At 31.9% G+C, this 26834-nt stretch overlaps 3 protein-coding genes across 7 annotated transcripts in view; 2 read left to right on the forward strand and 1 right to left on the reverse strand.

The window, feature by feature from the left end:
- The window catches only part of LOC127716084 (glutathione S-transferase C-terminal domain-containing protein-like), a 32938-nt gene extending 32698 nt beyond the window's left edge, over positions 1 to 240 (reverse strand). The window contains exon 1 of one of the 2 annotated variants that reach the window (XM_052222168.1): positions 142 to 240. The gene's annotated coding sequence lies outside the window, so the exon portion shown is untranslated. Of the gene's footprint in view, positions 1 to 49; positions 71 to 141 lie in introns of those variants that run through there. The other variant, XM_052222170.1, reaches the window with a different exon arrangement.
- Positions 241 to 457: 217 nt separating this feature from the next.
- LOC127716095 (mothers against decapentaplegic homolog 1-like) lies at positions 458 to 26702 on the forward strand. Of its 4 annotated transcripts, none has more exons than XM_052222183.1 (6): positions 458 to 622; positions 15683 to 16106; positions 21503 to 21703; positions 22151 to 22282; positions 22806 to 23030; positions 23938 to 26702. In XM_052222183.1, the coding sequence occupies exons 2-6, from the start codon at positions 15692 to 15694 to the stop codon at positions 24336 to 24338; spliced, it is 1374 nt and encodes a 457-aa protein (XP_052078143.1). In that variant the 5' UTR covers positions 458 to 622; positions 15683 to 15691; the 3' UTR covers positions 24339 to 26702. The 4 variants fall into 4 exon arrangements, with proteins under 4 accessions (XP_052078143.1, XP_052078142.1, XP_052078145.1 ...); XM_052222182.1 differs by having other exon boundaries at positions 458 to 614; XM_052222185.1 differs by lacking the exon at positions 458 to 622 and adding an exon at positions 13630 to 13716.
- On the forward strand, positions 2587 to 6193 carry LOC127716104 (uncharacterized). The gene is made up of 2 exons (XM_052222195.1): positions 2587 to 3364; positions 5006 to 6193. The coding sequence occupies exons 1-2, from the start codon at positions 3280 to 3282 to the stop codon at positions 5524 to 5526; spliced, it is 606 nt and encodes a 201-aa protein (XP_052078155.1). The 5' UTR covers positions 2587 to 3279; the 3' UTR covers positions 5527 to 6193.
- Positions 26703 to 26834: the final 132 nt, after the last annotated feature.

Consider the following 26834-nt stretch of genomic DNA (forward strand, 5'->3'; position numbering starts at 1 on the left):
GGGAATCCCTGAAAGGGGAGGTAAGAACATATTACGGGAAACAACTTACTGAGTTACACCAAACAGAAACAGGTAAAATTGTCAATGTGAAAATGTATAAACTACATTTTATTTTTTACAATTGGCGTGTGTTTTTCTGACCTTTTATAGAGCTATGGGTGCATATTTATCAGGACTGGATTGAATTTATTAGAAGCCGTCAACCTGTCGCCAGTGCCCCCTAATCACAAATCTTGTTTAGAATCTATCCGCCTTAAAATGAGTTCGGCAGTCATAGTAACTTTCCCGATAAAATTTATGAATTAAAGTCAAGTTTAGTATATTTTATGTCGATGATATGTTTAGATATAAGTTTCTGACTACTATTAAGTATAATATCAAAAGTATTGTTTTCTTAAAATCACGGGAAATGAGATGTTACTTCCGGATGAGCATTAATTCAAAGGATTGTATCTGAGTGATTCGGTTCTCAGTCATTCTGTCGCCATACACAGTACAGTGGAAATTTGTATGCAATTATCTCAACACACTTCCAAATTGATCGATTAATTAATGACCAATAATTAACTGAAGGCATTAATTGTTGATTGGCTGGACAGCGAACACATCAAAAGGTAGAAATGTAATTATCTTAACGTTTGTGAATGTGTCAACACAGTTTGTCTAGGACTCCACACGTTGTCCAAAATAAGAATTAAATTTCATTTGTATTATAATAATAATTTAAACAAACATAATTGATAATTGAGATGTTATGATTACATCTGTAAGAGCTTCAGTACACATGTCAGTGTTTCTTATATAATAGAATAAGATGGTTGACAAGTTCTTCAGTTTACAAAATAAGGGAACTATAGGGCCTGTTTTAAACTTTTGTTTGCTGTTTGCAATCTCCTTTACCGGGCCATGCTGATCTAACACTAAATGCAATACATACTTTTGTATTGTGGTGTCAAATATATCATATTCATTTGAAATGAAGAGGCGTAAGGTCTGGAACATTACTGAAAGGTCATATGGATAAGACTTTAAAGTTTTTTCAGCACTTAGTTGAGTCTTTTTTGTTGGTATGATAAGTGCTGAGTTGGGTCTGTAGAAATACCATATTTTTGTCAAATTTTAGCTTACTTAAATATAGTGCTTTTTTACATGAATGATATACCTTTTATGTCTCCCATACTCTATTCTACATGTAGGTATGTGATCTTGTGGAACAGCTAAAGAAAGAACAATAACATGTTTGATAAAATTGTAAATTAAAGTTAAACTTAAAAAAAATAAAAAGTATGTAATGCCAAAATACTTAATTAACAGCACCTTGTCATTAATCATGGACGTTCTCAGTAATTTGACTCTTGTCAGTTTTTTTCTCTATTACTTGTAAAATTAAACTTATGTCACTCATAACCTCCTTTATACTTCAATTTTAGTGTTTTGTGTGTAGCAAAGAGTGTTGAAGGCTGTATTTTGACCTATAATGGTTGACTTTTACAAATTGTGACTTGGATGGAGAGTTGTCTCATTGGCACTCATACCACATCTTCTTATATCTATTTGATGTGTTTGAGCTTTTGATTTTGCCATTTGCACTTCTGATAGCAAATATAAGCTTATGTAGCAGTGATTTCTAAAATGTATGGTGTGTTTATGCCCCCACCGTAGTGGAGGTTCATTAAGTTTTACCCTTGTCCTTCCATCCGTACATCCCAAAATTGGTCCGTTCTCTTACTGTAGTTTTCTTCAACCAAATGTTATGAAACTTATACACATGACACAGATCAGGTTTGAATTTTGGTTGCGTCACTTTTACCGTTCTAGAGTTATGCCCCTTTACAAATAGAAAAATTGCTTAATTGTTAGTTTCTGTTCTCTTACTAGTTGTCTCAGCCAAATGATATGAAACTTATACACAATGCTTATTACCACAAAACACAGATCGAGTTTGAATTTTGGTGGCGTTACTTTTACAGTTCTAGAGTTATGCCCTTTACAAATGGAAAAATTGCTGAATTTTCGTTTCCGTTCTCTAACTTTAGTTTGCCTCAACCAAATGTTATGAAACTTATACACATGACACAGATCAGGTTTGAATTTTGGTTGCGTCACTTTTACCGTTCTAGAGTTATGCCCCTTTACAAATAGAAAATATGCTTAATTGTTAGTTTCTGTTCTCTTACTTTAGTTTGCCTCAGCCAAATGATATGAAACTTATACACAATGCTTATTACCACAAAACACAGATCGAGTTTGAATTTTGGTGGCGTTACTTTTACAGTTCTAGAGTTATGCCCCTTTACAAATGGAAAAATTGCTTAATTGTTAGTTTCTGTTCTCTTACTCTAGTTTGTCTCAACTAAATGCTATGAAACTTATACACATTGCTTATTACCACAAAACTAGATCAAGTTTGAATTTTGGTGGTGTCACTTTTACAGTTCTAGAGTTACAGAGATGCAACTAATCGTCGGACCTGTCGGCCCGAAGGGGCAGAAATTGAGCAGGTCCGGCAAATTGGGCTTTTGTGCTAGACCTAATGACCGGCAGGCAGTTCTCTAGGATTTTAGTAAGATTTAGCATTTTTAAAGGCAGTGCTTTAATGCCTTTCTAGTTGCCGTGTTAATATTTCTTTCCGCGATATCCAACTTATCTACGTGGGGGGTCATTTAGCTCCAAGTAGATCCGGAAAATGTTGATTCTCTCCTCTTCTTATTGTGGTATAAAATGTTTTTTGTCTCATTTCATTTACATTGGGAAATAGAGAAACGATCATTGTGTTTTGTTAGTTTTAAAAACTTTTGATATATTTGTATTTTACATTATAAGCAGTCAACCGATTGACAAACTAGAATTATTTGAATTCCTTGTGGAAAGAGCTCGGGTTAATTTCGAGTGTTTTCTGCAATCTAGATGTTTATAAATCATTTCAGTCGTTGATATAATAATTAAAGGTCGACTGAACATGAATTATATTATACAATTTAAAGCGCATTTCTGTTTATGCACGCGAACCCGTCTAACGTTATTGTTATTTCGCAGTTATATAAAGTAGCAAATTATCGTTCCTGAATAGGTGGCGCCGTGGTAGCCGATCCTGTACTTCAACTTCCGGTTTCTGCACTGTGCAACTATTACAGTTGCATTTTTAATTAACGATGCCAAGTACTTGTTGTTGTGTACCTGGATGTCATTTAAGAGGAGGACATGCATTTCCAAATGACTTAAAAAGAAGGAAAAGTTGGATCAACGCCATGGCCCATACGCAGATTGGACGAGAACACGATGAAATCGTGGAGTCCATCTCAATCAGCTGTTGTTTGCAAGGCACATTTTACTGAAAAAGACTACGTGCAGGAAACTATTCATGGTAAAACTCTATTTTCTTTTTAAAATATATAGTGATATATGTAATCGCCATGCGAATAAACCAAAGTCAGTTTACAACCGCAATTATCGTTTTAGAATAAAAGGGGGTGGTTAATTCAAGACGTCATAATTTTTTGGATTACGATTCAATGTGATCTGTTTGAGATTTTTTGGTGCTTGCTACAATTATAATGATTTCTTACAAGAGGTATATCGTACTGAGAATTATTTTAGCAGTAATTATGCTTATGTAGTAATGACAGGAATGCATAAGCTATGCCTCATAGACTTTCTTGAAAAATATCAATGACAATGTTAACAGGAACAAAACAATGACATGCTCTCATCTATATTATAGTTATTTAGGTACAAACAATGTATGTTTGTTGCATACGTCTCTCATTGTTTGTCCTTTGGATTTACATAACATACATTTTGATGTACATTGAATCAGGCTAACATAGTTTTATCCAGATTGTAATGAATAAATCTAGTTAATATTTAGCCAGGTTACGAGTACAAAGGAATTATAGTTATCTCGTACCATTGTAACTCGTACCAATGTCAACTGGTACCACTAATCAAAAACTCGTTCCAATGCAAACTCGTACCACTGCTAACTCGTACCACGGTAAATTCATACCATTGCAAACTTGTACCCACTTATTTAAATGCATTCAAATGGTGTTTAATGATGAATATATACTTTAATTTCACTCAATACCTCTTAAGTCTGTAAAATGTATATAATTTGAAATTACAATAACCAATTTGTAGCTAATTTTCCTTGTCTAATTGGATAGAGAAAACCGTGGCAGATTGGCTTTGTTGTCTCCCTTGAATAGACTCTTTTTTAAACTTTTACTGACAACTATTTGATTTAATTTTTAATCATTCCAAATCAGTAACATTGAATAGATTTGGGTATTTTTCTATTGTTTCTAAAAGGAATTTTATTTAATGAAAGAATTTATTGATTGTGTTTTAAAGGTTTAAAATTGTTTATGACCAACAGTTAGAAAGTATGAAATTTATTTTTATACAATATTCAGCACATTTCAGCAGAATATGACCATGCTTATATGATTATACAAGTTGATTAGTTTATCAAGATAAAAAATACAAGTTGATTAGTTAAAGATAAAAAAAACCAAGTTGATTAGTTAATAATCAACCAATAATCACACAATCAAAGGAATTTAATATATTTATTAGCATGGTAATTAAGAAATTACATTTGTATTTTTGTCTAAGTTTTCATTAAAATCTGGTATAAATTTCAAAGATATTTTAATTTTTTGTATAAAGCTTAAAAAAAAATAATCATAAAACATTCGTATTTTTGTCTAAGTTTTCATTAAAATCTAGTATAAAATTCAAGTAATTCAACTTTTTTTATTTAGTTTACCAAAAAAAAAATCATAAAACTTTCGTATTTTTGAATATATTTTTAATGGTACGAGTTTGCAGTGGTACGAGTTCTGATTGGTACGACTTCCCAGTGGTACGAGTTTACGTTGGTACGAGTTTACGTGGTACGAGTTTACAATGGTACGAGTTAACTTGCTTCTGTACAAAGTATGCATTGCTAATGGAAGTTCATTTAATTATCAAAAAACTAATGTTTTATAACCTTTTTCAGGGCACAAACCCACCATACAGAGACTTAAGTCTACTGCCAATCCCAGCCTATTTTCCTGGACCAAGCAAGAGACTGAATCGTCCGCAAAAAGAAAAATCAGGGCAGTTTCCTGTGAAAACAAAAGAACTAAACTTGATGAATATTGTAGTAGAAATCTAGAGGAAAGTTTTGATTGTAAAGTTGGTTTTCCTGAAGAAGTAATTCATACTGCAGACAGGATTTATGACTGTCCACCACCAACTGCCGAGCTAATGTTGAGCTTCACAGATGGAATTACGCAAACACCATCAATGCCTATATTTTCAGCAGAGAATTTTGAAATGAAGACACGTGACACAGCCATGCATTTTTATACCGGTTTAGAGTTGTATACTAAATTTTTATTTGTTTTGACCACACTTGGTCCAACAGCACATTGTTTGAGATACATATATTTTCAAATTGATAGGGTACCGGTGTCATTTGAAAATCAGTTTTTTTATGACTTTGATGAAATTGATGCATTATACAACCAACTTTGAACTGTCTAGATTCTAGATTGAAACTAGTGTTAAGAATATTGTGTAAACATGGATTGTTTTTATGTCTAAACAGTGGCGTGAGGCTAACACTTGGCCATTTAGTGGTTTAGTCAGGTATTTTTCGCCATCCAACTTAGAATTAAAGTTTCCTACAACTTGGATTATTATTGACAGCACAGAATATCCCGTGATAAAACCTAAAGCTCCTAGAGCTCAGGCAACCTTTTCATCATATAAAAACAGAAACACTGAAAATACTTGTATGTTCGACACCTAGTGGTTTAGTCAACTATGTCTCTAATGCATATGTTGGTTGTACCAGTGACTATGAAATAGTTGAAAGATGTAGAATAGTTCAATTATGTGATCCAGGTGACAGTGTGATGGCAGACAAAGGTTTAAATGTGCAAGATTTGTTTGCTCACTTTTTTCAAAAAAAGAAACAGAATTAGTTCCAAAACTCTTATACGGGATAGAAAAGTCTCCAATTAACACGTGCACATAGAGCTAATTATTGGACTTGGCAAAACATACAAAATTCTAATAAATCCTATGAATGGAACTGAAACAAAACTTTCATCTGAAATAACATTTAGTTGTTTTATGTTGTGTAATTTTAGAACTTGTATTGTGCCAAAGGATGCATAAATAAAAGTGACGCAATGAAGTTTGTTCTGATATATATATATAAATATTATTTACAATTACATGCACATGTAAATTGTAATGCATATAAAAATAAGGAGATGTGGTATGATATTCAGTGAGTTTATTGAACCAAAGTGCATAAGAAATGGGTTAAGCAGTTACAGGTGTTACTGTCACCATACAATCTCCAACAATTAGAAAAACTTGTACCGTGTAAAAAATTTCAGAGATCTTACAACTAAGTTTTGTTGTCTCACCTTGACTTTGGTGAATTGTTTATATCTGTTGATGTAAATATAAAAAAGAAGATGTGGTATGATTGCCAATGAGACAACTCTCCACAAGAGACCAAATGACACAGAAATTAACAGCTATAGGTCACAGTACGGCCTTCAACAATGAGCAAAGCACATACCGCACAGTGAGCTATAAAAGGCCCCGAAATGACAATGTAAAACAATTCAAACAAGAAAACTAACGGCCTAATTTATGTACAAAAAATGAACGAATAACAAATATGCAACACATAAACAAACGACAACCACTGAATTACAGGCTCCTGACTTGGGACAGGCACATACATGTACATACAGAATGTGGCGGGGTTAAACATGTTCCCGGGATCCCAACCCACCCCCTAACCTGGGACAGTGGTGTAACAGTACAATATAAGAGCGAACTATAAAAATCAGTTGAAAGAGGCTTAACTCATCAGATGGATAAATACAAATACAAGTGGACGTGGCCGGGTAGTTGTACATCCAAACAACAAAAAGACACTAAGTACAGATCTGAGAGTACTCGCATTTACTGACAGCTAGTTCAAAGCCACAAACAACTGATAAAAAAATCTTGCATCTAAGACTAAATTATCAATCCGTAAGCTCCCTTTAGAATTTTATAAATTTTAGATTTTACATTATTGGGTTATGGGGTTTTATTCATTAAAAAGGGGGGGATTTTCCAGTTTTTGGACAACAACTCAAAAATGCTTTAACCAGTTCGCATGAAACTTTGGTGAATTATTTATAGCTATTGATGTAATCTCCCTATTGATTTTCATAAATTTCAAATATGACATTGAGAAGAAATTGAACTTTATTTGTTTATAGTCTGGCAAAAGATTTATTAAGTATTGCGCAACAGCACAGTGTATTGCACAACAGCAAGAAATCTTTAATTGAATATAAATTCAATTCATATAACCGATTTTAAGTTCTTTGACTACATTTATTCAGAAACTATAATATGTCAAATATTTAATTACAATCCAAATTCAGACCTGTATCAAGCTTGAATATTGTGTCCATTTTTGCCTCAACTGTTCAGGGTTGGACCTCTGTGGGTGTATCCAGCTGCGCTCAGCGAATCAGTTTATTACTTAATTAAGAACTCCTTTTTGTCGAGCCTGCGACTTTTGTCGCAGAAAGCTCGACATAGGGATAGTGATCCAGCGGCGGCGTTAGCTAACTTCTTTAAAGCTTTATATTTTAGAAGGTGGAAGGTCTGGATGCTTCATACTATCAAGTTTGTATATGGATGCCTCATGTTACGAAGTTTCCGTCAGTCACATGTCCAATGTCCTTGACCTCATTTTCATGGTTCAGTGACTACTTGAAAAAAAAGTTAAGATTTTTTGTAATGTTGAATTCTCTCTTATTATAAGTAATAGGATAACTATATTTGGTATGTGCATACCTTGCAAGGTCCTCATGCCCGTCAGACAGTTTTCACTTGACCTGGACCTCATTTCATGGATCAGTGAACAAGGTTAAGTTTTGGTGGTCAAGTCCATATCTCAGATACTATAAGCAATAGGTCTAGTATATTCGGTGTATGGAAGGACTGTAAGGTGTACATGTCCAACTGGCAGGAGTCATCTGATCTTGACCTCATTTTCATGGTTCAGTGGTTATAGTTAAGTTTTTGTGTTTTGGTCTGTTTTTCTTATACTGTATGCAATAGGTCTACTATATTTGGTGTATGGAATGATTGTAAGGTGTACATGTCTAGCTGGCAGGTGTCATCTGACCTTGACCTCATTTTCACGGTTCAGTGGTCAAAGTTAAGTTTTTGAGTTTTGTCTTTTTTTCTAATACTATATGCAATAGTTCAACTATATTTGGTGTATGGAAATATTTTATGATCTATATGTCAGTCACGCAGGTTTTTTTTTACCTTGACCTCATTTTCAAGGTTCATTGCTCAGTTTTAAGTTTTTGTGTTTTGGTCTGTTTTTCTTAAACTATAAGCAATAGGTCAACTATATTTGTTGTATGGAAGAATTGTTAGCTGTACATGCCTGCCTAGCATGGTTCATCTGACCTTGACCTCATTTTCTTGGTTCATTGGTCAATGTTTAGTTTACTTGGTTAATGTTAAGTTTATGTGACAGTTGTAATAAAGCTTTATATTTAGGACTATCAACATAATATCAATGATTAGTAAAGAAGGCGAGACATTTCAGCGTGTGCACTCTTGTTTCATTCATAAATTACTTTATACTTGGAAATATAATTTTGCTTGGAGTTATAGTTTCTAAAAAAAGTATTGTCATTGAAAGAGTTGACATGTTGCAATGTACATTTATTCTACATAGTTCTATGGTACTAAATCAAAAGTTTATATTAAAGAAAGAAGTCAAAGGTTTCCCATCATAGTTTAGTTACATACATTTTTTTTGTACCTGAGGTCGTTGAATATAGATCATTATATAAATAAGGAGATGTGTTATGATTGCCAATGAAACAACTATCATCCATACATTGTACTTACAAGTAACAAACCACATTTGCAAAGTTGAATAAAATACAGTTGATAACATTTACTTATTACTTAAAAGAAAATGCCAAACTATTTTAAACAGTATATGACTATAAACATAGATAAAAAAGGTACTAACTGGACATAATGCACTAGTTCATAAACAAGTGAGAACAATCGCCTTCATATAGTGCTCAGAATATGACATTCATAAAACTTGTTCAATATCATAAGAGAACTCTAAATCTTAAATACTGAAAGCCACCTCTGATAAGTACAATGTACTATGCAAGATAATGATATAACTGGACTAAAAATACACACAACCTGTAATTAACTGCCTTTACAGCGCTTTCGCGCTTTGATTAGTGCTAACCTATTAGTGGGGAATTGAAATTTGCCTTGTTGAAAATTTATTAATTAAAGTTAGTAAGTATGTTTGCTTTAGATGATTCAAACATCAATGCTTTGAAGGTCAACTTTCGCGGTAAACAATGGGGATACATGAGATTGGGGAGAGAAACGGCAGTTTTCATTCTTTCTGTAACTGTATTGCGAATCTTCTTCCAATAAAGGAGCACCTCAATTGATGAGTAATTATCCACCAATATAAAAGTTAATGTATCTGGACACTTCAAATGTGACATTTATTATATGAAAAGTAGTCTTCCATTAAAACAAAATTTTGTGTACCAACATAATGGTAAAAAAATTATAAAATTTTGCTTTTTGAAGTTTAAACATATTTATTCATGCAATTTACAAATATATCAAAATATACAAGGATAACAAAAAGTAAGATCTGGAAACAAGCTGCACACAGCTTATATCAATCTGATTGATTTTTGTAAGTACATGTATCCCTGTGATGAGAGTTGTAACTGGGAACTTTAAAGAGGGAAATTTAAAACTGAATTGACTTTTCAGTCCTCACTTTCCTGAGAAAGTTGTAATCAATTAAAAATCTTAAGAGCACTGTCAAAAAAAAGGAAGAAAAGCCCTAGCCTGATGTTCAGTGGTACACAATAAAAATTTTTAAAATATATTGTAGTAATTATTAAATAAAAGAACTCAATTGAATTTTAGATATTTTCTAAAAATAATCCACTAAAGCAGCTGTCACTGTAAAGACATCCTATCTCCGTTCTCTTACTGTATAAAAAGCTGATATAAAAAAAATGTAGGTCTGGCAAAAATTTGATGGGTCTGACACAACTTGCTACCCTAGGCCTGTAGGCCCCAATGTCTGACAGAAAAAAAAACTGTTTGCATCTCTGGAGTTATGCCCCTTTACAAATGGAAAAATTGCTGAATTTTTCGTTTCCGTTCTCTAACTTTAGTTTGCCTCAACCAAATGTTATGAAACTTATATACAATGCTTATTACAACATAACAGAGATCAAGTTTGAATTTTGGTGTCATCACTATTATCGTTCTAGAGTTATGCCCCTTTACAAATGGAAAAATTGCTGAATTTTTCGTTTCCGTTCTCTAACTTAAGTCTGCCTCAACCAAATTTTATGAAACTTATACACAATGATTATTACCACAAAACTCAGATCAAGTGCAAATTTGGGTAGTGTCACTTTTACTGTTCTTGAGTTATGTACCTTTATAACGTTATATGCAAGCGGAGGCATCATCTGTGTCCCATGCCTCGGGGTGGTAAAAATCTGGGAAAATTTAAACAAAGTTTTTAGTTAATTGTGGCCCAGTGAGCTGTTGCCAGCGATTGCAATCGACGTCAGTGTTCCTCCACATAAACTTTTTTAAATCTTCATCCCTGGAACTACCGTACTTGGCTAAATGTTAACAAACTTTATTTGAACATTCCTTAGGATATCTTGTTTTAAAGTTGTATTCAGGGATTCATTCAATCAACAAACATGGTCACTGATGCTAAAAATAGATTGTAGGGGGTAATATGCAGTTTTAGGCTTATATCTCAAAAACAAAAGCAGTTACAGCAAAATTGACAAAAAAAGTAGAAATGATCAGAAAGTCAAGGTCTATCGCCTATCAAATTTCAGACAAAAACTGACAACCCATTTGGGAATTATTTGCCCTGAATTTTTTTTTTTTTTTTTTTTTTTTAATTTTAGTTTTTTGCTTACATCTGGTAAGAGAAAAAGCTGACATGGTAAAATGACTTACAGGTCAATATCTATCACCTACACAATTTTTCAGAAAAATTGGACAATCTAATTTGGAGTCATTGTCTCTAAAATGTAACTATTAATATTTAGAGAGAAATAGCAATTTAATATGTTCATGACATATATTTATGATCATTTACCAGGTGAAGGACTCAAGTTCTAGTTATGTGATTAGGAGACCCCTTTAAAAAGACGCCTTATTTTATTCACACAACAATGAGGATGTTCAAATGGTTCATATTTAACACTGGAAAATCATGTTATCATCTTTTTATTGATATCAAGTAAAAGGAGATGTGGAGTATGTGAATGAAACTTCTTTGTGCCATATATTTTAAACATTTTATAAATGATGACAGTGAGTCTCTTTCATGCAAAACTTTATCCTTGTTTATGTGGCATCAGGTTACATTGTACTAAACATGCTAAATAAAGTTACATGAGGCGAAGCCATTTTTGAGGGGAAAGTGATGTAGAGATAATTAAAAGCCAATTGTTCAGAGAACAATTGAAGGTCTTTCCACATTAAATTTCTGAATAATTGATATGAAGCTATTTCCAGTTTACTCAAAGTTACTATTTCCGTCCATTCATAGGTTTCTTCATACTGATTAAAGAAATATGGTTTCTATATACGTTTAATTTTTGTCTGAAATAAGGGAGATAAAAATTTATAAATAGCTACTTCTGGTTTAGAAAATGTCGTTTCTGGTCTCATATAGTTGCTGTGTTTACACTGATCCAAAAATATATGGATTCTATGTACTTTTGCCTGTTATAAGGGAGATAATTAGCTACTTTCGGTTTATTGAAGTCACTTCCGGTCTGAAATGATAGGTTTGTGGATGCCTTTTATAAAAATATATGGTTTCTAGGTACTTTTCCATGAAAAAAGTGCAAAAATGGCTACTTCAAGTTTTCTTAAGGTCACTTCCCGCTGTACTTTTTTATGGTCATATGTCACCAAACATTTTGCAAAAGACCCTATGGCTTTATCATGAACCAAGTTGAAGCAATAATCAATTCACCTTATATTAAAACATTTCAGGGGCAATAATTTCTATAAGATGTCATTGGATTATTTCAATCCAAATGTATCATATCTTAATCACAATAAAGCAAACATTTTGCACTAGTTCTTTTATTATTTATATATATATATATACAATGTATCTTTAAAAGTTTCAGAGGAGATCATAAAAGAAGGAAAAGTCAAAATTGAGAACTTGACCTTTGACCTTGACCTCAAATTCATTTTTGTGAACCAAGGATCTCAAATCAGATTACCTTAGGTCTCTACCACTTACCATTCATGCAATTTATTAATATATCACTTATGTCAAAAACAGAAGGGGAAATGACTCTCATATGGACTCATTGTATCCCTTCGGATAAAATTTGACAAAACATCCTTAGGATATAACTAGCAATTTGGTAAAATAAATTTGTCAATATCTATAAAGGTTATGGAGGAGATGCATTCACAAGTAAAACAGTATTAGGGAAGATGCATCTTACAAAGAAGAGTATTCGGTTAAGCAGGGTCAGCTTCAAAGGCACATAAACTGTGCAATATCATTCACAAATAGATACAGCACTCCTATTAGACAACAGCAGTTTTTCCATATATAGTTTATTAAAAGCACCATTTAAGAAAATAATTGCTAAAAATAGAATTGTCAGCAACGGGGCAAATATTTGATACTTTGCATTCAACAACAAACCAGATGTGTTGTATCTTGGTCCAAAGTAGACACTGTAACAAATAGTCTATTATATCAATGTATATAAACATTTGTTCATAACGAATAAATCGAAACTGTTTTCTAAAATTGTGGTAAACAATAAAAGTCATGGGCGGACATTTATTATTTAATACCTTTTTTATTTGTTTCGAAATTTCAACCATGTTGTTTTTTTTGTCCGCCATATTAATAAACATCAATTGCACTCTGTTAATTGTCCTAATATATGAAGTACTATATGACCTGAAAGTTTATAAACATTGTCACGAAATTTGTCAAATCATGGTTGAGTAAGTTTTTACTCTGGTGCATTAACCATTGAACATATTAAATAAGGATAAAAAGTGCTAGTGTACATGGTGTAGCTTAAAAGTCATTATTCTGTAACAAAAAACAATAAACCTATATTTTTCCATAATTTTTTTCTTTCAATATTTATTTTAATTTTTTTAGATGAAAATCATGATATTTTAGCTCTATTTGGCAGCTTTTGTCCCATAAAAGTTTATAGTGAGCCCCTGTGTCTAGACTTATAGGTACTAATTGACTTGAACATTATATGTTTGTTCAACAGTGAAATAATCTATCAAATTTTATCAGTGTTAAGACTTTCTTGATTGTTCATAAATTTATTATGTCATCCCCATTTTCATGGTAAAGGTAGAGTGGCAATTAAATATGGTTCGTCTCAATTCTCTGAATACCTGTACAGATAACAAATGTAACATAAATTTTCTGTCTTGCATGTAAATTGTTTTTTCCACTTTTATTGTGTAATAGTACAGTCGGCAAGAGGCAATAAAATTTTAAACATGATATTTTATTTATGTGTTATTACCCTGAAGGGAAACCACACACCAAAGGGATTTTATCTTTCTGTGAGTAGTTTCTTTCATTGCTTACTGATTTATATTATGTAAAATATATTTGTTTGTTAATTCTGTGGATTATTTTCACTAAAAGTAAGCAGACTTCAAGTCATTCAAGTGTATATGATATGTATGTAAGTATTATAATATGTATTTGAGGATCTCGTATTTAGATTTTCATTTCAAGAATAAGGAGATGATGTATCATTGCATACAACTATCCACTCAGTTCAAATGAAGTGGATTTAAGCAATTATAGGCAACAGTACGGCCTTAAACAATGAGAAAACCCATACTGTATAGTCGGCTATAAAAGGCCCTTACATGAAAAATATGAAACAATTCAATTGAGAATGTTCATGTATATTTATGTCTCCCCTTCAACAGTGAAAGAAATTGTTTAATATAATCCACATTAATTTTTGTTATTTTAGTGTTGATAAAATTTCAATATTTCAGTTGAAAGTTATTGTCTTTTATCATTTCTTAATTTATACATATTTCTTGTATTTTTGTTTCTATATTTTAAAACTTTTCCAGAAATATTTGTAAGTGCAAAAAGTTATAATTTGCAGTATTGTTTTATGGCCTCATATTATGTCATTTGTCTGTTAACATTTTTGTTGACCTAGTTGTTTTTAAATATAGAAAGTTTTGTCAGAATTGTGACACTGATGTAAAACACTAATAAAATTGTCAACTATAGGGTCATGTTGTGTTAGAGTACAGATAGTCTTTTGTGCATTTACCATTAAACAAAGTTAATATATATTAAGCTTAGAAATGATGTGCCATATTGCACTAGAGGCAAATAGCCAGGATGTCTCTGAGGGGGGTTATTTGGGGACACGACTCTCTGACTTTAATCTGAATCTCAACTTAAGTATTCTTTATTAGTAGTTTTATGTACAAATAGGGGTTTGGATGAAGAAAACTGCTTTGATATCTTGCAGAGAATGTTTTAAGATATCAGACCCGTTTTCTTTGCTGACATCTTTTCTCAGGGTTTAAACGTAATAGAAGCCTAATTAATGTTTATACATGATTGTCAGCTCATTTCATATAAATTTATTTAACAATGAATTCTAGAGTACAATGTCACACCACAGTTTATGTATTGTTATATATATATATATATATTACAAAAAAACTTTTTTTTTATTTGCCCCCACCCCCCAAAAAACCAACCAAGTTTCAAAATTGAAGTTGCATGCTGAAAAGTTCAAATTTTGAATTGTTAAACCAGCATGAAAGTGAGAAGTGCTGTGATTAAATGTTTCAATTACCATATCCTGTAGATGAAGTAATGTTTAGGTCAAGTTCTGTTTAATAATAGTTGTGCACCTGTAACATACATCATGTAATGTACACCTGAATGTTTTGATGTAATACACAACAGGTGCCCCCTGACTTTGAACTGCAGTATAACATTTCACAATGTACACTTTTCTCAGTAATACTAAGATGTGTTCGGCATACTAAGTGAAGGAGTTGACAAAAGAATCTGCAATAGAATATTGTTGTTTGATGTGTTTCAGTTTTGATAAACATTTCTTCTTATTTTTTACAAGGTAAGGTTGACATATTGGTAAGATATTCATTTTCTGTTGAAGACGCTATCTGCAGATTAGTTTTGATGTTTAATGTTTTTGGGTTGCTGTATCACTTATGATATGCACCTGACATTTTCTATTCATATAAATAGTAGTCATGGTAGTTGGATCGAAATCTGAAAAATTTGGATACATCTGCTTAATGCAAAAAATTACAATGTATATACATGTAACTTAAGTAAATGTTATTATGAATCCACATGTATGCCAGTCAGTTTAATTACTTGTACTGCATTTATTACTGTCTTTTTATGCATTACTGTGAATTGAACTGGACATTTTGTGAGGTTTTGTTCCCGCAACCTTGAAAATTAATGTAACTTTTTTTGTTTTTTAACACCTGATTTAATTTATAATTTCAGATTTGAGGGATGTCCTCCCCAATATCCAGTCTAAATAGTTTATTCTCCTTCACAAGTCCTGCTGTCAAAAGATTATTAGGATGGAAACAAGGAGATGAGGAAGAAAAATGGGCAGAAAAAGCTGTCGATTCTCTTGTAAAAAAACTGAAGAAAAAGAAAGGTGCTCTTGAGGATCTAGAAAAAGCTTTAAGTTGTCCTGGACAATCAAGTAAATGTGTGACCATTCCACGTTCTTTAGATGGTAGACTCCAAGTATCTCACAGAAAAGGACTGCCACATGTTATATACTGCCGTGTATGGCGATGGCCTGATCTACAGAGCCACCACGAACTCAAGCCGTTAGAATGTTGTGATTTTCCATTTAGTGCTAAACAGAAGGAAGTGTGTATTAATCCTTACCATTATAAACGTGTAGAAAGTCCAGGTAAGTTATTTGATAAGGTTGATTACATGCATTGGAAAAGCTGCATACATCATGTACATGTATCAGAATAACAATACAAATATTTATTATTCCAAATGAGGGTCTTTGATGGGCAACTTGACATTCACACACTATGATTTGATAACACAGTAAATGAAATCAAGAATTTGTTTCAAGAAAAAATGATTTTAAAAAAGATAGAAAGGAAATGTCATCATGAAAAATGTTTGCCAGGTGAGTGATTCAGGTCCCAGGGTTTCTTAAGATCATTAAGACATCATTTATTAATTGTCAACTACATTTTAATTATTGACAAATTTTGGGTCAAGGGAATCCCCATATTTGTCTTTTAAGTTCAGCTATGAAGAAAAATTATTGATTTGAAAAAAAAAGAGTTGTGGTAAGGTTACCAACGAGACAACTATATCCTTCCTAGACTAAAGGTAAAACCTTGTTTTATTATTTAAGTCTTTGAGTAAAATTAAAGTACCAACAAAAATTTAGTAGAATATCAACATTTGAGGTTTTTTATGCCCCATCTACGATAGTAGTAGTGGCATAATGATTTGCTGGTCTGTGCTTCCGTTCGTCCGTCTGTCTGTCTGTCCCGCTTCAGGTTTAAGTTTTTGGTCAAGGTAGTTTTTGATGAAGTTGCAATTGAAGTCCAATCAACTTGAAACTTAGTAAACATGTTCCCTATGATATGATCTTTCTAATTTTAATGCCTAATTAAGAGTTTTGACCCCAATTTCACTGTCCACTGAACATAGAAAATGATAGTGCGAGTAGAGCATCTGTGTACTATGGACACATTCTTGTTTTATTAATGTTATGATGATGACTGTAATTACAATGTAGTCTATAAAATCTGGTGGTCTATTCATACTGTACTCGCCATCTGAGAAAATGGTGAGACCAGCCTGAGACTCATGGAATTATTGAGAACTCTTGACTTTAGCAATATATATATTGTCTTCTAGCTGCCTTTTTATACGCCCGTTTACGGGACGTATTATGGTATACCTCTGTCCGTCCGTCCATCGTCAACATGTCGGACATTAACTCAAAAACGCTTTAACCAATTTTCATAAAACTTTGGTGAATTGTTTATATCTATTGACGTGAGCTCCCTTTCGTTTTTTATAAATTTTAGATTTTAAGTTTCCGAGTTATGGGGTTTTATTCATTAAAAAAAGGGGGATTTTCCAGTTTTCGGACAATTACTCAAAAATGCTTTCAGCAGTTCTCATGAAACTTTGATGAATTGTTGATATCTATTGATGTAAGCTCCCTTTAGAATTTTATAAATTTTACATTTTACATTTCCAAGTTATGGGGTTTTATTCATTAAAAAAGGGGGGATTTTCCAGTTTTCAGACAATAACTCAAGAATGCTTTTACCAACTTGCAAGAAATTTTGGTTAATTGTTTATATCTATTTACATGAGCTCCCTTTTGATTTTTATAAATTTTAGATTTTACTTTTCCAAGTTACGGGGTTTTATTCATAAAAAAAAGGGGGATTTTCCAGTTTTCGGACAATAACTCAAAAATGCTTTCAGCAATTCTTATGAAACTTTGGTGAATTGATTATATCTATTGATGTTAGCTCCCTTTAGAATTTTATAAATTTTATTTGTTTATAGTCTGACAACAGATTTACTAAGTATTGCGCAACAGCATAGTGTATTGCACAACAGCAAGAAATCTTTAATTGAATATAAATACAATTCATATAACCAATTTCAAGTTCTTTGACTACATTTATTCAGAAACCTATAATATGTCAAATATTTAATTACAATCCAAATTCAGACCTGTATCAAGCTTGAATATTGTGTCCATTTTTGCCCCAGCTGTTCAGGGTTGGACCTCTGCGGGCGTATCCAGCTGCGCTCAGCGAAGCAGTTTATTCTTTTTTTTGTTCTGTTGCTTTTTCATCGATGTTTTCAGTCTTTGCAAAAAAACAATTTGATGTACTGGCGTGAAATTTTTTTTTTTTAACAAAATTTCTACATGCATATTCACAACTCTTCTTTTAAAAAAAATTTCAAAATGGTCGTGTGTTTTCATTTAACTCAAAAAAATTGGCTTGTGTTTTTTTGTGAAGACTGTGTATACCCCTAATCTTTTATTCATATTTCCAAGTTAGCCACATAGTACCTTCACTGATTCAACTTCAGTTGCCCATATACATTTGTAACACATGCAAGACAAATTGTCTTGTTAGAAAGGCAAATGTAGTTAGTGCCTTTAACATTCTAAGAATTGATGAATTATTTGGTATTATAAAAACATGAAATGTATTCCTAAAATTTGAATAAACTTCCGAGTTATAGAGATGTATTAACATTGCATGTTGTTATCATGATGTATTGTCATTACATGTTAAAGCCACTTAAATACATGTACAGAGGCATTTTACTGTCTCTTTTTATTCACAAATGTGAAATATCTGTTACAGACATGCATGTATGTAGTTTTACTGATATGCTTGAAAGTTGATACATACATGATTCATAATAGGCTGAAATTATTTACAAACGTACATGTGACTCTTCACCTGCTTTTACGAGGTATTAATTTCGTTAGATATTAATTTGATTTATAAATTTTGGTTAAAAATTGTGTATACTATCGGGCGATATATACAATTTTGTAATTAAAAACCTTGTGTTATCAATTTGTAGCATATGTCAGGTGTTTGTTAGGTGTATCAGATTAATTAGAGATATTAGAAGAAACAAATAGGTGCACAATCAATACACATGTGCATCAGATGTATTTAGAACCTTAAATCTTGGCATGAGATTTCTATGACAGGGATGTTGTTTTCAGATAAGTTTTATCTAAAACTAGGTACAACTATTTTACAGATCAAGTACATCATGTACATGTATGCAATAAATTTTGGTATCAGAGTTCAATGCAAGATTAGTTTAAAATTATACACAGGCATGGATTTAGAGGGGGGTGCATATGCCCCACCCCCTAAAACAGAAAATAGAAAAAAAGTGATTTGAAGATAAAATTAGAGCCAATTTTTTGTTCAATATATAAATGGTCCCCAAACACTTATTTTCAGTGCCCCCCACCATTAACAAACATATCTTGACATTTCAAATGGTGAAATCTAAGCCTCTATGAAATTGACTGAAAAGAATGGAATATATTTATAATGCCTTTAAAATATGATATTTTGATTAAGTTATTGTAATTTTAACATTCTATAGATTGTTCTGTAAAAATTTTAAAGAACTGCAATTACAAATGGTCTGAAACTTTCTGTACGTGTTAAAATGATAGACAACATATAACACTCATACAGATAGTTGTGAACTGATACCCCACAGGTCTATCTTGATTTTTTTTTAATATCTTTAATCAAGATGATATAACATCATGGAAGTTTTATTGATTTGATTTGGGTAATTTATTTTAGAAAATTCAAGCTAGAGGATTATAGCGTTATAACTAATTACATGTTATAAATATAAATTGTACTCATTACATAGATGTACATGTATTTTATAAATTCGAACTAGCGGATTATAGCATTATAAATTGTTATATATATTGTACTCATTAAATGTACATACATGTACCACACCAGATTTTCAAAAAAAAATTATACATTAAGACATGTATTGGATCCAGTTTATTAATGTCCTTGTCTGTATCCTAGAGCTAGGAATTTTGTAAAAAATAAATAAGTTTTGAATTGATAGTTTCTGTTTACTGACAGCATGTCCTTTGAAGTGTTGAATGACAACAGATATATGTTTGTGATAAATTCTTCAATATTGCATTTAGATATTGATCGGAAAGTTAATTTTCGTTTTGAAACACATGGTGCTTCTGTTTGATGTTAGGGAGCTACCATTTGATTTTTATGGGGGGCTAGGATGAAATTTGAAAAAAATAGGCAGGACTGGAGTTTTGAGTAAAAAAAAAGGCAGGATGAGATTATTTGCAAAAAAAAGGCAGGATGACAGTTTATGTAAAAAAAAAAAGTCAGGATAAACTAAAAAAAAAAGGAATAGAGTGAAAAATAAAAAGGCAGGACCGAATAGAGGGAAAAATAAAAAAGGCAGGACAAAATTTTTCATCCTAGCCCCCCCATAAAAATCAAATGGTAGCTCCCTTATGTTAATACTTGGCAGGTGAAATAAGATTTGAACAGATAGAAAATATGTAAAATCCACATGATGAGTTTACTTTTTCTGATCCATCATTGAGTACAGAAATGAATAGCATGCATATACATTTTTGTCTCGCCTGCGAGTTTGGGGACTATTTCAAGGCCCTGACCCCTAGGTCATGGTCCAGTGACTTTGAATTAACTAGCAATTTTCAATGTTTCTGCTTAAGTTAGTTTGATAGGAACTACTTGTGGTAGATCATTGATATTAAATATAAAGTTGCAGTACTATCAGTTTGATGACTATTTCAGGGCCCTGCACCCTAGGTCATGGTCCAGCGACTTTGAATTAATTAGCAATTATCAATGTTAAGTTTTCCACTTAAGTTAGTTTGATAGGAACTGCTTGTGATAGATCATTGATATTTAATGTTAAGTTGCATTACTATCGGTACATATCAGTTTGACGACTATTTTGAGGCCTTGCCCCCTAGGTCGTGGTCCAGTGACTAAACAAATTAACAATTTTCAATGTTAAGTTTTCTGCTTAAGTCAGTTTGATAGATCAATATTTTGTATAAAGTTGCCTTACTAGATAATGGTCCAGCGACTGAATTAATAAACCATGTTGCTGTCCATCAGATTGTCTTTTTCAGAATTTTATACCGATAGGCGAGACATATCTCTGTGTCAACAGTTTATTACATATAGATGTTATTGTTTGTATGTGCATTTTTATTGGAAAACAAACATTTTCATAAGTTTAAATATTATTTTCAACGAAGTGTTATCAAATTTTGTGTGAATAATTTGATTGAAAGGTTAAATGAACATGATGAACAGAATAACCTGATAAATCAAATTATTGGCAAGCATTGTATGTAGTAAATGTTTTTTCTAACACTATTGATGCAGAGGAATACGAATTTAAAACAAGTCTTCAACCTGAACATACATTTTTACCAGGTTGACAATACAATTTACTACATCAAAGTAGAAAAACATTATGCAACTCATGACCTTGGATAACTCAAACCTTGGATAGGCGGAATAGTTATGCTACATGTAGGTCTCTTTGCAATTGATTTCAACTAATCAAAGTTTCCACTGTATCAGAAAGTATGATAAAAACTATGTTTAACATTATGATAATGCCATGATACAGCCCATGATAAGAATTGTAAAAACAAGACAAAACTACTGGTTATAAATGTATACATGAGCTTACTAAGTAGTCTATGTGGTCATTTTTCAGTGCTACCCCCAGTGTTAGTCCCAAGGTATAGTGAGTACCCATCCGGTCCAGGCCAGTCATCCTTACCACCTTTCCAACAGTCACCTGAACCTTCTATGCCACAGAATGTCAGCTTTGATCCAAATGGCTTCCACCAACAGTCACAACAGGGACCACATTCACCTGCTAGCTCTGGACCAGGCAGTCCTTATGGTTTACCAGGTAAGTAGTTCTGGACCAGGAAGCCCTTATAGTTTACCAGGTACACAGATCAAGTTCAAATTTGGGTGGCTTCTCTCAAGTTATGTCCCTTTATAAATGGAAAAGTTACTCAATGTGTCGTTTCCACACTCTTAACTTTACTTAGCCGCAACCAAATGTTATGAAACTTACACACAATGCTCATTACTACTAAAAATTTGCATAAATGTATGGTATAGATTAAAAAGAAATGGTATGAAATGGAAATACATGAGGTAAACACATTTGACACACTATAAAATACATAAAAATGCAATATTTATCAAATTATTTTCCTACTTGCAAAAGTCATGAAAATGAGTTAATTTACAGTATTCCAGTAGCTTTTCTAGGTGTTTTACATTTCTGAAAGAATATTTTAAGATAACATTTATAAAGGAATATTAACCACATTATATACTCTTACAGCTGGCACTCCTCCACCTGCTTATCAACCACATGATGACAACTCGCATAATCAACATAGTCAACAAACTGTGAACTTACAACATGGTACACGACGACCACCACCTACTCCAATGGATACCATGCCATCAGGAGGTATATATTGATGTAAATTAATAAAGTAAAATGTTTATTATAAAAGTCACAATTTTCCAAAATATATTAAAATCAGTACATGGAACTTCTGTGTATACAGCATAGAAAAAGTTGATTCAGAATTGCTTAGCATACATGTCTTTTTCTTTACATTGCTAAACCAATGCTGTTATTTTTCTGATGTAAAGATTTTTAGGTACATCACATATTGTATTTAAAGAGTTTATTTATTGTATTGTCTAGACTTACCGATGGACTGTGAAAATACACAGTGTCTTTTTCACTTAAAAAAAGTTTAAATTTCAGTTTTATAGTTGTACAGTGTAGACAACAACTATAAGTACACAACACTTGAGATGATAAGCAAAAATAAGTGATTATGCAATATCATAAAACACAAACCGCTCTGTAACAATTAAAAAGTTACTTAATGAATTGTTAGAGTTTGTATTGTGCCAAACATCAAATTATTTGGCAAGCTTGATACATTTGGTAACAATTTAACATTGATTTATAATTTCAGTGGACTTACAGCCAGTTACCTACCAGGAACCCCAGTACTGGTGCTCTATAGTATACTATGAACTGAACAACAGAGTAGGGGAGGCATTCCATGCTTCACAGACCAGTATTGTTGTGGACGGATTTACTGACCCATCAAATAATGCAGATAGATTCTGTCTAGGTCTCTTGTCTAATGTCAACAGAAATTCAACAATAGAAAATACAAGACGTCATATAAGTAAAGGTATAGCATTATTTACAGCAATTATATTTTCATGGGGGTAGCTCTATTACGAAATATTTACTGCATGAAATCCAATGCATTTTACAGAACAAATGTGAAAATAGGAATCTTTGACCTCAGTTTCCTGGTATTTATTATAAAATAAACTGATGTAACAATAAAATGGAAAATGGTTAATGAGGGAAATAATGTTGAACAGACTTCAGACTACTGGACGGAAGGGTATCAAATATTGAAGTATAAAAATAAGGAGATGTTGTGTGATTGTCAATGAGACAACTATTCACCAGATTGAAAGTGATGTAGATTTAAGCAATGTACTGCCTTCAACAATGAGCAAAACCTATACCTTATAGTCCACTCTTGTGGCTCTTGACATAGGAAAGGCGCAAACAGAATGTAGCTGGGTTAAACATAATTGTGTTCCAGCGTAGTATGTTATTCCTTTGCATACATATTCTTAAGGAATAGACAGTTGTGGCTTAGTATCTGATTCTGATAGGACCTAGAATCCTAATCAGGTATGTACAGGACCATTCATATTTTATTCTGATAACCAAATTTCAAGTTTACTTAACTTTTTGACCAATACTTATAAAAGTTTGTGACATATACTTAATACCGCTCAGAACATTTCATGGGCTTAAGCAATACCTTTCAATAAGCTTGACTCAGGACTTGTACTGAAGTAAAGTATGCTTTCCTTAAGTAGTTTTGATTTGTTTTACATATAGAATATATTTTATTGTGCATTTAAATTTCTGGTTCATATATACCAATAAAATCAAGTTAATCCTGAATCAGAAATATTTAGAAATTAAAGGAATAATTGAAGATTGGGGAAAGAATAATTAAAAAAAGCAAAAATTACTAAAAAGTAAAAAAAAATATATGATTATGTTTTCAGGTGTACACCTTTACTATGTTGGAGGTGAAGTTTTTGCCGAATGTTTAAGTGACAGCAGCATTTTTGTACAGAGCCGTAACTGTAACTATCACCACGGTTTTCATCCTACAACCGTTTGTAAAATTCCTCCTGGATGTAGTCTAAAGATCTTCAACAACCAAGAATTTGCAGCACTTCTAAGTCAGTCAGTAAACCATGGTTTTGAAGCTGTATATGAACTTACTAAGATGTGTACTATTCGTATGAGCTTCGTTAAAGGATGGGGTGCTGAGTACCACAGACAGGACGTTACAAGTACTCCATGTTGGATTGAAATTCATTTGAATGGACCTTTACAGTGGTTAGATAAAGTCCTAACACAAATGGGCTCGCCACATAATCCAATATCGTCTGTATCATAATAAAAGTCATGTGACTAGCAATCTCATTTTAGTGCAAAGGTCATAATAGGGTAGTAGAAACTGATTTATATTTTAATTGATATGTAAAGAAATTGGTTGAAGAATTTTGGAAAAAACTTAATATGATTCCAGACCATTTTTATATGTGAAGGATGTTTGCTGAAACCTAAATTTTAGACTGAACATAAACCATACAGTTTGTCAAATAATTCATGCAATAATCAGAATATTTACATATTTTTACAGTAAATTCCATTCATGTTGTTAATGACTTTAGAAAACATCGTAGAGAAACCCAAAGAACTTACAGCATTGTTATACTAACACGATTGTTATCGCCAAACCACAATTACATGAAATGTAAGAAATAATATGTATGCTACTTTGATAATTGTAGATCAGACAAAATTAAGTAAGATATTGTTAAAAAATGTTGATCAGAAATATTAGTCATACAAATACTAAAGATGATCAGCATTCTCAAGTTAATGTACATTTGTATGTTGGGTATGAATATTTATGTGGAGTAGTTCTAAAGCAAACTTCACACCAAATATGAACACACTATAGTGAGAAGTTTGGATCAGTTTTTGAATTGGTTCCATATGATCTTTTTTTGGTCCATTTTCATGTTTATATGTATGATCAAAAACATTTGCAGCAATCATGTGTTATATATGCATTTATTCATATGTCACAGAGTCAATCTCGTTTTTTGAACAAACCATTTTGCAATATTTTTATGCTTTTTATACGTCATTTATGTGTACTTTTGTTTTTGTTCTTTTTTCTTTTTAATTTAAATATGATTGAGAAAGGGTTTTTCTTCATGTACATAAAATGCTTGTCTGTATGATTTTGAAAGTTTTACATTAACTGATTATAGTACAAAGTACAATGGGGAAAATTTGAGCTTTTTGTTAGAGATAAACAGCATTTCTTTATCATACACTTTTATTTTGTTTATTAAGCTGCTGAGCAGTGAAAACATTAATCATCAATAAAATTTCCAATTTGAACTTGTGTTTTATCATAAACATGTTAACCAATAGATGAGGGTCTAAATGGAGTTTACAGAATAGAAAATATACATTTGTATAATGGGTAGGCGGGAAAAAATAGAGATAAATGCTTTCAACAAATTCAAAATGTAGAAATTAATATGGAAAATAGGTTTTTTTATGATTCAGGACTAATCCTTTCAAACGATTAAGGTATTTTTAAAAAAAAAAGCACTTTGAATTACAAGGGATGTTGCAAAAGCACTTGGAATTAAGTTTGATTAGATTCATAGCCAATAGGAGAAAGTATTTAAAATTTATACAGCACCATTTGATCTGACACTGAGTAAAGTGGAGATAATTAATATGTTAATGATTTGCTATGATCTATATTTGTGAAATCCCAGACAACTATTGTGATCAAATTAAATTAGATATTTGCAGTGGCTAAATCTAAGTGAAACTTTTTTTTGCAAATGCAAGAAAAAGTGCAGTTAAAGTACTTTACATGTGTGCTTTGCAGGTTTAAATTGAACAGCTTTTTCCTTTCAATTTATTTCAAAACCTAAAACCTAAAGATGATGTGTTTTTTTTTTTATAGTTTTTGCTTTGTTTAAACAAAATGTCTTCCTTTTCTACAAGTTTTATTTTATAGTACAGAAGGTGCTGTTAACAGCATTAAACGAAGCATGTGCCATAAATGAAGTCAAATTGAAATTATATATTATAATATTAGGTTTTTTTTTCTCTGATAGGAATCTATGAAGTATAAAAATGTCATGAGATACCAGGGCAATACTATTAGTTATTGAACAAGTAACACCTTCAAATAAGTAATGAGATTTAATGGTCAAGAATGAAATGTTTAGTGTAGAAATAAACTTTTGATGCTATTTGTGAATATTTTGTAATAAATTAGTGAATCGTCAGAAAAAATAAACTTTCAATCCTATTTTTTCAAATATTATGTAATAGATTTCTGAATGTGCATCTGTCGGTTCATTTTGTGGTATAATTTACAATGCTGGTCATTAGTTTGTTTATGTTATAACAGGGATAGAAGTTCGCCCAAGACAATTTTTGCTGATTTTATAGAGGGCAAGCTTAAACACATGTTAAACTTGCCTACTAGGCCAATTTATTTACTTTGTTTACACTTTGAACAGGGCAAGTCAATTCTATGCTTGTTCATTTTTGTCCCTGCCTTAAATCTGTTTATAACATTATATCAACAAAATGCACAGAATTGTGGGAAGACAATAACTCAATAATATAAAATGCTGCCATGATAGAATATGGGATTTGTAAATCTGTAGACAACATAATAAGAGTAACCATGGTAACTGTAATAGGGGGGAAAAGGTGATTTTTGCATTACAATTTAAAAAATGTTAAGATTTGTTTTATTTTGCTATATGTTATTATGAAAATTGCCAAAACCTTGTTTGCTTTAAATAAATTTTATTGTTAAAAATTTAAAGCTATGTTATGCATG

The sequence above is a fragment of the Mytilus californianus genome, unplaced genomic scaffold, assembly GCF_021869535.1.
Source record: "Mytilus californianus isolate M0D057914Y unplaced genomic scaffold, xbMytCali1.0.p SCAF_9, whole genome shotgun sequence".
Classification (NCBI taxonomy): domain Eukaryota; kingdom Metazoa; phylum Mollusca; class Bivalvia; order Mytilida; family Mytilidae; genus Mytilus; species Mytilus californianus.

Excerpts from the sequence above, each read along its gene's own strand:
- LOC127716095 (XM_052222183.1), top strand. The coding sequence starts at position 15,692 with ATGTCCTCCCCAATATCCAGTCTAAATAGTTTATTCTCCTTCACAAGT. Across the intron at positions 16,107-21,502 it reads TAAACGTGTAGAAAGTCCAG|TGCTACCCCCAGTGTTAGTC; the intron begins GTAAGTTATTTG and ends GTCATTTTTCAG. Across the intron at positions 21,704-22,150 it reads CAGTCCTTATGGTTTACCAG|CTGGCACTCCTCCACCTGCT; the intron begins GTAAGTAGTTCT and ends ATACTCTTACAG.
- LOC127716104 (XM_052222195.1), top strand. The coding sequence starts at position 3,280 with ATGAAATCGTGGAGTCCATCTCAATCAGCTGTTGTTTGCAAGGCACAT. Across the intron at positions 3,365-5,005 it reads CGTGCAGGAAACTATTCATG|GGCACAAACCCACCATACAG; the intron begins GTAAAACTCTAT and ends AACCTTTTTCAG.